The sequence below is a fragment of the Mustela nigripes genome, chromosome 4 (assembly GCF_022355385.1).
Source record: "Mustela nigripes isolate SB6536 chromosome 4, MUSNIG.SB6536, whole genome shotgun sequence".
NCBI lineage: Eukaryota > Metazoa > Chordata > Mammalia > Carnivora > Mustelidae > Mustela > Mustela nigripes.
Genome location: NC_081560.1, coordinates 81814341 through 81827568, shown reverse-complemented (window position 1 = coordinate 81827568; position 13228 = coordinate 81814341). Strand labels below are relative to the sequence as shown.

The 13228-nt window shown below is 33.6% G+C and overlaps 1 protein-coding gene across 1 annotated transcript in view; it reads right to left on the bottom strand.

Moving 5' to 3' along the window:
- Positions 1–2091: 2091 nt before the first annotated feature.
- SEMA3C (semaphorin 3C) overlaps positions 2092–13228 on the bottom strand; it is a 173332-nt gene continuing 162195 nt past the window's right edge. Inside the window, exons 16-18 of the mRNA XM_059396952.1 lie at positions 9761–9828; positions 7562–7692; positions 2092–3752 (exon numbers count right to left, since the gene is read on the bottom strand). Coding sequence (XP_059252935.1) covers positions 3342–3752; positions 7562–7692; positions 9761–9828 — 610 coding nt within the window. The 3' untranslated portion in view covers positions 2092–3341. The remainder of the gene's footprint in view (positions 3753–7561; positions 7693–9760; positions 9829–13228) is intronic.

Genomic DNA, 13228 nt, shown 5'->3' with positions numbered 1-13228 from the left:
CAAGGAAGACACTGAAAAATAATGAGGCAATTAGGGAGTAGTGCCAAATCATTAGGTTGGAAGATTCACTGAGATAACTTTTAATACATATATTTTTTGGTTCAGGTTTTCTCTACTCACATGATTACAGAGTTAAAGCCCAGAAATTGAAAAAATCTCTCATATTTATGTCTTTTAAATGCATTAGCAGCGCTATGAATTAGCTTATGACTTTCTTCCCTCAATTTCATAAAGGCTGGTTTTACCTGGTAAGGTGTTACATGATCCACTGACTGCACGCTCCCCAACCTGGGTCATTGGCATTTAACTTGACACAGAACACAACGGGAAGAGTCCTTCCTGTTCTAGCAGGATGTCACTTTCTAAATAAGGAAAGTATTAAGACATTTATTGAAGAGTTATTGCATCATATGTTCTGTTCCAACACTCTGCAGGTATGAACTTGGGCAGACAACTAAGGCAGAGAGAAATACAATAACTTTTCCAAGACAGTGAGCTTGGATTCAAATCTAGGTAGTCTGGCTCTAAAGCCCAAGCATGCCTAAACTGTACTTCTTCTTCCCTCCACTGTTAGTCACAACACAGTATGAATAACGACTGATGGAGACGAATGCATATACAGTGCCTCTTAAAGGGAAACCAGATATGAATTTGTTTGCATATATGTAAAATATCACAGAAATACACATAGAAATTGACAATATTGAATGTCTCTGGGGTTGGGACTTGAATAAATGAGGGATAATGGTACAAGGAGAGTTTTCTATGTATATTCTTCTAGAAGTTTTGAATTTAGAAATATCTAGTTGCATTATTTTTACAAAAATGGATAAATAAATAAATAAATAAATACAACTTAAAAATTTTAAGATTCAGCGGGTTCTTTCTTGTCAACAAGCAATTATATATCCATCATTAAAAAGAAAAGTTGAAGACATTCTTGGGGAATTCAACACATTTTATTTTGCCAGGCAAATGATATCTCAATATCCAATTAAATATTAATGTACTAATTACATTTATTTTCTCACAGAGTGAACATTCACCGTAATGACAGTTTCATCATGCTAAAATCTATCCACAAACCTACACTTTGTGAAAAAAGTGCATTCCTAAGAAATTTTATGTACAATATAAATGGAAAATGTATTAAGTCATCGAAATGTCAAACTACACAAAATAAAACTAATTAACCACCAATATTCAATATATGTTGACATTATTTTGGAGAAAGAAAATTTTCTTCACATATGGCAGTTATATTGAAGAAGAATTTCTATAATTTTAAAACAAAAGTAATAAAAGTATATACAACTGAATAATGTTCTAAAGAGAAGGTATTAAATAGCACAAATAATATTACAAAACTAAACACCCTTATTGTCTATCAGTTTGTGTTTACATGAAGCAAGGGGACCTGTGTAGTTTACCTATCCTCTGACTCTAAAACAATTTTACTTTAAACTCTGTACATAGAACATATTGGCCATAAACAATAAAGTTGGTTTTGGCCTTCCATTGACAAACATTTCTATTTGGGCACATAGCAAGCAAAATATTTGTATAAATAAACCGCTTTAGAGAGTAATTCGGAATCATATACATTTGGAAGATAGCTTTTATTTATTAGCTTATTTTTGAATGAACATTATTTATGTTGTATATTTTAACTGCTATGTTTGCCCCTACTGAGGTTGCCTCTTATAATATCATAATTTATCACCACTTAATTAGTAAGTCATATTCTTAGATTCTGATCAATGGTTACATTCATTTTGACAATAATTTTAATTCTTGAAGTTTTTATGCTATGGTGCTTAAAAAGGTGATAAGTCTACCTTACCTTCTTTGTGGACTATTAACTACAAATAAAATTTTGTACTAGATTTTTGAATAGGCCTATGATGCAATTTCTGTGTGTGCTGGGAAACACGAAAATTTCTTTAAAAGCAAATAAAATTCAAAGGCAAAAGTTGTGTTTCAAAAGGAAACATAACAGTATAAAGAATTTTTTCATATTTCTCCCATCTAATTGTTATTTGGAACAAAAGGTTCAATAATAAATTTTTCTAATGAAATGACCCAAACATATAATTAGAAGGAAATTATTTTATTCATTACAAAACTTAACACATTTGTATTTATAACCAGTGAACAGAATGTACCAACATTCTTTCAAAAGAAAGTATGTCTATTTTTGTTCATATTCAAATTTTTTTCAGTTCTCCACAAAATGAGCACCTCGCCAGCATACACTAAAGATCATCATTAAAGAACCGGTGACTTAAAAATCATATGATGTCTGAGGTTGGTAAACCAAAAAAAAACAATGTGAGACTTAATTATTGAAATTAATCACTGATGGTAAAAACTAGTGACATTTTTTATAAATAGCTTTTTATAAAATTGCATTTCTTTATTTTTCCCCATTTTGATAGTTTTACCTCTCATATACAAGTTTGATATTTCATCTTTTTCTTCTTATATTGTTTACTTTACCACACAGACTAGAAAATTAGAACATAAACAGTAATTAAACACTGTAAGATTATATTCTCTGATTCTATAATAACTTAAATAACTTCCAAAAAAAGTGCTTTTGTTTGGAAGATGATAGCATAAGAATATAAACTTAAATGCTTCACTGACATAACTCTAATCAAAAATATTTACGGTGAAGGTCATTCATTTTATCTTCTTAAAACTAGGAAACAAAGATCAATAACAGATACCAGCAACTGACCGTTTTTTTAATAAAAAAATTAATGTATTTCACTGGAAACATATAAGCTGTTCATTTTTCTGTATGAATCACTCATGTTTTGTACAACTTTTAGATACACTCTTCCTTGACTTGTACCTAGTCTACATTTCTTTTGACGACTACTCTATCACATATATTTATACAACTTTTACAATGTAAAAGTTGTGAACTTGGCATTTGTTTCCATATATAAAATCACTGACAATTCCAAATCTAAACCCCTAAGGCAAGGAAGGAAGATCACAGGGTTTATGGCCATCGTTCAATTAAGGGATGTAGGAATTTTAGTTTTATAGCCGCCACATTCATTTGAAGGAAAAGGAAATAAACATATAAATAAAATCTGGGTTAAGTTAAATATTTATATGCACCATGAGGATCATGACATGTCTAGTGCTAGTCAATATCATACAAGAAAATGCATGCTCATTTCAGTTCATGTAATATTCACTTTAGGAGTGAGTTACACCTTTCTCAGGAATTTCTCATGGGTAAAGCACAAGGTTCTTTGCTCAAAATTTGATCATTGAAGACAGACCATTCTTTACTGGAAGCATAAGCCCCAAGTAAGAGAACATTATGATTCTGGCAACTGATTCCTCCTGTTTCTACTTTTCCGGCTATTGATGAGAGCCTTTAACTTGCCATAGTCCCCTCTTATCTTCTGGGATTCTTCTTGTTGATGTTGCTGTCGAGTGTCTTTGCAGTACTGATTAATCATCTGCATTTCTGAGTGGCTGAATGCCCCCATGATGTCCTTTGGGTGGAAGGGTAAAGCCCTCACAGAGCTGGCCCAGGTCCAGGGGGACCATTTTTCTGTCACGACAGCCACCATTTCAGAATCTAAAACTTTAAAGTTGATCTTGGCTATGGTCTGCTTGAAGCTATTCTCTGTTGCAATGCAGTGATAGAGTCCTTGGTCAGAATCTTGAACGGAGCGGATTAGAAGTCCTTGTGAAGTGGCTATGATTCGTTCATTCAGCTTGACCTAAAAGAGAGACTCATCAAAGATCCCAAACCCGACTCTATGTTTTCTAAAAAGATATGAGCAACATATACAGAGTATCTCTGGACTTTCAAATTTGGGGAAGCATCAAGTACTTATTAGCTTCCTTCTTAGTGAACACAAATGTTTGGTCAGTTCGGTTGCCTCTTTTGCACAAGAGATTTTGTTTCAGGAGCACTGAAGCTATTAAAGGGATGGTGAAGTTGTATCACCACTTCCTCATATCAGGGAGATCATATGATAGTTGTCTTTCTCTGCTTGACTTATTCACAGACCTGTACCCCTGGGGATAAAAATATATGTTTATAAAAAATAAAAAATTAAAGTCTAAAAAAAAAAAGGGACGGTGAAGTTATCACCCATATTACCAAAAATAGCTTCAAGTTCATTCCCTTTGGACAGAAGTGGTTTCGGTATATATAGGCACAGAATTTTGGTTGCATTTGGAGTGTGAATCACAGTCAACTATAAAATAAAATTCACAGAATATTTAAAATATCTCTTTTGTCCTGGAGTTCTTGCCTTTAATTGCAACAAAAATACTCTCTTATTAGTAGAATCATGAAGCCACAGTTAAATGGTTGAATTTTACCATTTTTCAATGATGAATTTTCTCCTAACTAAAAATGCAAACAACTTATTACTTCACTGAAAACCTGAAAAAAATTATATAAGCAGAGGCAGAGTTTTGAACACTATCAAGGGTTTTTTCCAATTATCCCAAATTAAAGAATGACTAAAAATAAGCTGAAATGCTATCATCTTCTAAGTCTAAATGGTTTTACTTTCCAAGGAAAGGTAATAAAAAACTGAGGTTAATATTTAATTACTTTACAAGCTTATCCTGGAAAAACTCTCATGTGCTAGATATGTATGCAATCTTTCTTTCTTAATGTTCCAGCTATAGTACTGTCAATGAACAGACTAAAAAGCTAAGTGGTAAGAAATTCCTTGACATGGAAACTCTGAATTGCTCTTTCATGGGGTGGGGGGTGTGGGGAGAATGAATCCAAATCAAAATAAAGGAATGTTTTTCTAAATGGTTAATTTCTGTATAAATACGTATTTAATTATTAATGAAATAAAAATCAAGGATAGATTATTTTAGTTAAAAAGTAATGCCCTCCTCCAGAAAAAAGCACAAAAAGGCAAAGTATAATATTGAAACAAGATAATAGAACAGATCTAGAAAAGGGAGATCAGAAGAAGGGACTGAAATATATAAAGCAAAGTTTTGATGTTAATTTAATTTTTAAAGTTTAAAGGTGTCTCAAAAATAGTTTCAATCATGTAGAAATGCACTCAGAAACAAAAGGAAAGGAAGACTTTTCTATGTGTGCAAAATTAGGAAAAAATTTGGAGGCCAATTTTATAAATTATATAATGTGTTTTTGACACAGAAATTTCATTTCTAGGAATTCATACAGAAGATATACTCACAAGTGTGCAGATGTTCATTTATATAATGTTTTTTTTATAAGAAGAAAAATAACCTTAAGTAGTAGAGAGACTTAAAGAAACAGATATATTCATATAGTGGAACAGTATATAGCCAAGAAAAGTAAGTTAGCTCCAAATGTACTGATATTGAAGTGTGTGTGTGTGTGTGTGTGTGTGTGTGTGTGTGTACATCAGAGAGAGAGACAGAGAGAGAAAGACAAAAATAGGAACATGATGGGGAATATATGGAGGAATATATTATGACTGAATATATAATTCTTAGTAGCTTCATACTCTAGAAGTATGAATAAATATTGAAGTGAAGGTAAGGAGATCTTTCAGGTTTCACTTTATGCTATTCAATACGAACTACTTACAGTTTTGTCCATGAGCTTTTATGACTTGTCTTCAATATTTATATATCATTAATATAAGACATATGCATGTGTTTGCCTAAACTACAGATAACAAATCAGGATAAATTTAATAATATGGTAACAATTTGTTTAACTAAATTAAGAATGAGTGGACTTGTGCTCTGTAATTCTGGATATAATAGATTTGCATAATTATAGTTAATTTTTTCATAGTCTTATAGCATTCTTATGCTATAGAAGAAAAAGCAAGATAGTAATAATGGAGTCTACATTCTTGAGCATTCTGAAATAAAACGTCAGAAATATTGCAAAGGAGATTCAGTCATTAAATAGTCATTAAATCTATAACTCACTCCATTTTTAATTTAATTTATTAATTTCTGTGGCATGTATTCAAGCTTGCATGTATTCATTTTCTTTAATTTAAATAGAAATTTTTTTCACTTATTGCATGTTATTCTATTTTAAGTGTTTACTGAATTAAAGGAACATATTTTATTCATATTAGGTAACCCCTATTTGAGTTTTAGATTTCCAATTCACATACAAACACACAGAACTTCTCAGGAAGGACCATTTATAACCCTGTCACATGCTCTGGCCTAAGAACTTCATTTCTGTGTGGTAATCATCACGGCACAATATGACTTCTACTCTAGGTTACTTAGTAAGGCAAGTAGTATTACCATTTACATCCATTGAAAAGAATTCAAAATTAATTAGACTGTAGAAATTTCCAGGTCTCTTTGATGACAGACTTTTATGGCAAAGAAAAGAGATCTTAAATAAACAATTTTTTTTTATTAATAAAAATGTTCAAAAAGATTTGATTAGTATCATAGAATTATGGGGCAAGAAGGAACCCCGGAGTTCATCTAGCTCCTTTTGCCTCCAGATGGTTAAATTGCTTATGCAAGTGGACATCAGCCTATGGTTTACTAGTCCGGTGACAGGGGACACACAATTTCCTAAACAGCTCATATTGTCTTCGGACAGGCAGGTCTGAGTTGTAAAGCATTTTCTCATATGGAGTCAACATGTATTTCAGTAACTTTGATGCAAGTGTCTGTGTTCTATAGCTTGGGATTGTATCCATTCTGAATATCTCCAATTAACTTAATACTTAGTACCCAAACTACCCACAACAGAAGGACACACCCAAATGCAGAAGGCTCCATTTCCTCCTTTGCTCTATCAGATTTTATGACACTGCTAATAGCATTACATTTTAGACTACCCTAAGGCTTTATATACACATATATATTTTTCTTCTTCTTCCTCTCATTTTTCAGTACATGAGATCAATATTACGGAGCTCATTATTTATAATATTTCACCCTAAGCCGTTTTACAATGCTTCCCTTTTAAAACAGCTCTTTCTGATCAGTGAGAGGTTAATGTCAGTGTTCTTTCCTTTGAAAAATTGTTTTTCCATATCACTAAATAAAGTCAACAGTCCCATAAACAATGATTCCCTATATTACCAAACCAAAACCCTAGAGCCGTGGATAATAAAGCAAAGGAAACAGATTACCACATAGCAGAAAATTGCTCCTTACCATAAAAATTATGGCTTAGTGTAATTTCTTACTGAGGAAAAACTGAACTTTTTTTAAGGCCCCCTTTTATCTTGTGAATCACACAAAGGTGCTGCTGTGTGAGAACCTGGAGTCTGGTTTTGCACACATCTTGTTTCTTTTACGAATGCTTCCTCATATCAATTCCCCTGTCTTGAGTGTCCAAGCTCTTGTTTCAATCACCATATTATAGAGGTGAACAGGCAGCAAGGATTTCTAATTAATTCATCATCTCTGCAGACAAAAGATTTTAAAGGAAGTGGCACCTGTCATCCCAAAGACATAAAAGGATGTTCATATGCCTTTTTTTTCCCGTTTGATCTGAACCTCACCGAGGGATGGTGATCAAATGTCTTTCTGAAGCCCTGACTGATTGCTGCTGTGGTGTGTTACTCACCTCTTTCCTCCTGTCTTTGTCTTTCTGTAACAGCCATTTGATCGATGCCTGTGGAGACTTCGGGGCGCACTCAAGGAAAGTGGTGTTATTTTTTACTCCATACTGAACAATTTCAGCTGCATTTCTATATGCTGAAAAGCAAAAATGAGAGAGAGTAGAGAACTCAGAACATATACTCCTATATGTTTATTGCTCTGTAAAATTGTCACTACCTATAAAGTATCCCAAAGGCAATCTTTAATCATTTAAGAAGCAGACTATTACACATCGTTTACCTATTGTGTTTAACCTAAAGGAAAGGAGAGAAAGACATAAGGGAACCGATTTTTATTCAAGAAGTACTCTAAACCAAGGAATGTCCTTAATATCACTTTGAACATTTAATTATTTCAGTATCCTTATGAGTTAGGTTTTCTCAGTGTTTCAGAGTTGAGCAAACTGATGCTGTGAATTATTAGGAAACACATCCTACTTGAAGAGTTAGTAAGTGTCAGGCATTATTAAAGCCAGGTTCATCCATACTCAGTGGAATATAGATGGAATCCAGAAGCATCAGGAAAAGTCAGAAAGCCAAGTGTGGCTGCAGCGGGAAGTTATGGTTGAGAACACAGTCCTGGCAGAGATATTGGAGGTAAAATTCTGATTTCACCAAGACTGACTGTGTAGCCTTCAACAACTTACTTGACCCTTCTGTGTCTCAGTTTTACTTGGCTCTAAAACATGGATTATGTTTTCATATAGGTTCTGCACTGAAATTCTTAATTCAGGAAGAGCATGTAGTAAAATCATGTAGTAGCTTAGACATGAAAAGCATCTTCATTCATAAAATGGTGATAATAATAGACCTTACTTTGGGATAGTGTCTTGAGCATTAATTGTGACATTCCATAAAAAAAGTGCTTAACTGAGATTCTGACACAAAGCTAACATCCATGTTTGTTCATCATTAACCCCACTGACAGTTCTACCACTGTAACTACTATTAGAACTGGCACACATATTTATAAAATACTCAGTAAATAGAGAAATCGTAACTTGGATTTATCCCCTCAATTAGATGTATAGAACCACTAAGCAAAACATGTCAGAATTTTCTTCTCATAGCTCATGTAGTTAGTAATAAGAATATCAGTCTTTATTAAAGAAAGGCCCAGACTCAAAAATATTAGCAGTAGGAGTTTTGGTGTTAATTGTTAACAACAGTGGGTCTATGGCACCTTTGTGAGCCAAGAGAGCTCTGCCTGAAGAAATTTCCCTGGTGGGGTTCAGGTGGAGGGGAGAAGGTTAGTGGGGAAAGTATAATACCGTGGGATCTTCATGCCAGGATGGGAAGAAATGGGTTAGAGTGATCATAAGACACAGGCAGGATTGTCAGAAGTACTGGAATGGTTATAAATTGTAAAACCAAGGCACTGGTACACCCATATTCAGAGCAGGGTTATTTATAATGTCCAAATTGGAAGCAATCCAAGTGTCTAGTGATAAATGAATAAACAAAATGTGATCTATACATACAAATAATATTTTTTTCCATTTTCAACAGAAAAGAAATCCTGACACATGTTACAACATGAATGAACCCCGAAGAAAAAGTGAAATAAGCAGTTACAAGAGGTTAAATATTGTGTGATTCCGCTTATAAGAGGTATAAGAGTCAAATTCATAAAGATGGAAAGTAGAATGGTGGTTTCCAGAGGCTGGTGAAGAGGGAAGTTCATATTTACTGGGTATAGAGTTTCACTTGGGAAGGATGAAAAAGTTCTAGAGATGGATATGGTGCTGCTTGCACAACATTGTGAATGTATTTAATGATACAGAACTATACACTTTAAAATGGTAAATTTTTTAAAAAAATTTAAATTTTCATTTAAATTTTTTAAAAAGCAACTTTTTTCTTAAGAGAGAAGACAATAGCTTTGTTTCTTCAGAAAAAAAAGTAATAGCTTGGAAAATCTGTAACTGATACCTATGTGAAATTCCTAACCAACTCACACCCACGGTCTCTGTATTCATGGACCTCTGTTTCTCCTACTATACATACAAATATGTTTAATTTTTAATTTCCATATGAACACCAAGAATCTTCATAATCTTTCCTTAAAAAAGAAAAAGTGAATTATAATGAGGTCTCCCTCCCTGAAATGTGACCTGGAGCACTGTGACTCTTTATCAAGTTTGACCCTTGCTCAGTTTTAATACCTTTTAGATTAAACCCTCTGCACTGAGTCAATGGATTTCCATGTCTCACATCTTGTCTTCTGCTCCTCCTATAAGTGCAAAGACATACATAAAACTGATTTAGAATTAACATTGCCAATTATACCACATTTAAAAGATTGCATTTTTAATTTCACAGTCTTTTAATTGCCCAAGCTTTCATAAGGAAAAAAGAGGTCTGCTTATTTGGCACCACTAGCTGACATTTCTTACTCACCACCTTCATGATAGGATTGGTACTTCACCTTGTTTTCATTCTGAATTAATTCGGTCCTTCCCTATTATTGGTGATAGAATGGCTATGAAATCCTTATTATGTGCATTTTCTGGGTAAATGCTAGATTCCAAATGAATAGTATAAATTTTAGTTTAGAGACATTCATCAAAAATTTTCCAAGATGAAAACCTCTAGAGTATAAACCCACTGGCATCTTCTTTCTTATAATTTTGTTTTTAAATAAACATGGCTTTCTTACAAAAGTCAACATTTCCTAACACTTTCCTGTTATATTAAAACTTTTCTGAAACAGGTGATTGAGAGATAGAAAATAGACATTTAATACACAGTTAAGCAAAATTGTTCATTTACTAGAATAAGAATTTTCCTTCAACTTTTTACTTTGAAAAACATCAAGCCTACAGAAGAGTAGATGTATGAGTACACTAAATACTGACATACTTAGATTCGTGAATTGTTATATTTTGCCACATTTATTTTTTCTCTCACATGCAATTTTTTTTTTTTAAAGATTTTACTTATTTATTTGATGGAAAGAGAGAGATCACAAGTAGGCAGAGAGGCAGGCAGAGAGAAGGAAGCAGGCTCCCTGCTGAGCAGAGAGCCTGATGTGGGGCTCGATTCCAGGACCCTAAGATCACGATCTGAGCCGAAGGCAAAGAACTTAGCCCATTGAGCCATTCAGGCACCTCTAACATGCAAGTTTTATGTTGTATATATACTTTATGCACATATATGAAAATCTTTAGAAAATAAATTGCAGACATAATGCTTCATTCCTCAATACTTCAGCATGAATCTTCTGATTTTCCTACATAACAACAGTATAATTATCATGCTAAATATATGAATATTCCATAATATCATACAATACATATTTTATGTTAAAATTTCCTTAATTGTCTTCTAAACATCCCTTATGAATTTTTTAAAGTTTAGTTAGGGGGCGCCTGGGTGGCTCATTAAGCATCTGCCTTCAGCTTAGGTCCTGATCCCAGCGTCCTGGGATCGCGCCCCACATCGGGATCGCGCCCCACATCAGGCTCCCAGCTTGGCGGGAAGCCTGCTTCTCCCTCTCCCATTCCCTCTGCTTGTGTTCCCTCTCTCTCTGTGTCTCTCTCTGTCAGATAAATAAATAAAATCTTAAAAAAAGAGAAAAGTTTAGTCAGGACCAAAGTTCACTCATTGCATTTTAGTTATTATGTATCATCAATTAAGCATTTCAAAATTCAGTTACATTCTTTATAAGTTGGCCATTAGTTAAATCAATGTTTTAAATTATTTTAATACGAATTAATTTCCTGAGTCTTAGATTCAAAATATTCATATTCAAAATATGTATTTTTGTATATATAATATATATATATACATTTTGTATATACTATATATATATAGTATTGAATATACAATTGAAACTAATACATATAATAGTTTCAATTGTATCACACAGTGAAACAAAACAAAATAAAGCAACTGAAATTCTCTTAGCAATAAATCATGGGTATGCAGATCGTTACAAGAAAGAAAAAGTGAGGAGCATCTGGATGGCTCAGTTGTTAAGTGTCTGCCTTCAGTTCAGGTCATGATCCCAGAGTCCTGGGATTGAGCCCTGCATTGGGCTCCCTACTCAGCCGGAAGCCTGCTTCTCCCTCTCCGACTTACCCCGCTTCTGTTCCCTGTCTTGCTATGTCTGAGTCAAATAAATAAATAAAATCTTAAAAAAAAAGAAAGAGAGAGAGAGAGAAAGTGAGCTCTCTGGGTGGTTCAGTTAGTTGAGGGTCTGACCCTTGGTTTTAGCTCAGGTCACAGTTCCTAGTGGTGAGATCAATCCCTGTGCAGAGTCTATTTCAAATTCTCTCTCCTTCTCCTCCCAACCCCTGAATGTGCTTTCTTTCTCTAAATAAATAAATAAATAAATGAAAGTCTTTAATGAGAGGGAGAGAAAGAGAAAAGGAAAAGATCTACTCTTCAAATATCAGGAATACAGGGATACAATGATTGTTTACTATCAAGGCTCTGAGCATATGACTTAATTGGATCATCTGTTAAGTCTCAATATTTTTATTGTTAAAGATAAATTATAACATTCAATGAGAAGAGCAGAAATATTAAAATATCACAAAGATTATTAAATTTACAAAGTGAAACTAATCTCAAAATCATCAATAGTGAAAAAGGTCATTTTAAGGTTACAACAAATAATAGTTTGTGTATTCAATGGTTCATGTAAATCTCTCTATGGAAATACAGGTATATAATTTTATGTCATATATATTTAAAGATTTAAAAATATATAAATATATATTTATATACTTATATAGAAATATATAAAAATATATATTTAAAGATTTTATCTGTTTATGTGAGGGAGAAAGAGAGAGCACACCTGCACAAATTGGGGGGGGGGGGTTGAGGGAAAGGGAGAAGCCGACTCCCTGTTGAGAAGGGAGCCTGACATGGACCTCAATCCCTGCTCACAACCTGAGCCGAAGGCAGATGCTTAACTGACTGAGACACCCAGGCGCCCCTCAATTTTAATTTCTAATACAACAACACACACATAGACTAGTGGAAGTCACTCTTGTTTCAGGAAATACAATTTATGCTTTACTCTAGAATAGCTCCTATAACCCTATATCAGCTTTTCACCGCATTGCATTTGCTGTATTTCCAAGCCATGGCATTATTTACTACCAATCAACTTGTGAGTACACGATATTATATGAGCACCATGTGAGAGTTCTTAGGGCTGAAGTAGTCATTTTCAGCCATCTAGAGAGGCACTATCACTCACAATAGTTAAATTGATTGTCCTGTGACCAGTACTATGTTATGGTTTGCATAGCTGGGGAACCCAAATTTATGGGATCACATAGCTTCCAGACAGTCTTTACAGAAAAAAAATCATTATGGCTTGGCCTAAATGATGAGATCAGCAAGACAGCTATCTGCCATTTTTTGTATTTGTAGAATCCCTTTAGGATAGTCATATAGCATTGCAAAAGCTGGTAGGCAGAGTAATATTATATGTGAATGTAGGTTTAGGATTTGAGCTCAAGTTTCCAATGTTTTCTTCTTTATAGTATAATCCTTCAGATAAACAATGAAATCATTTTGTTCTTGTATGTAAAACAGATATTTACTTGAAGATTGAACTGATTATCCTGTCTTAGAATAAAATTTCTAAGTGCATGTCTGAATCCAAAATAAAT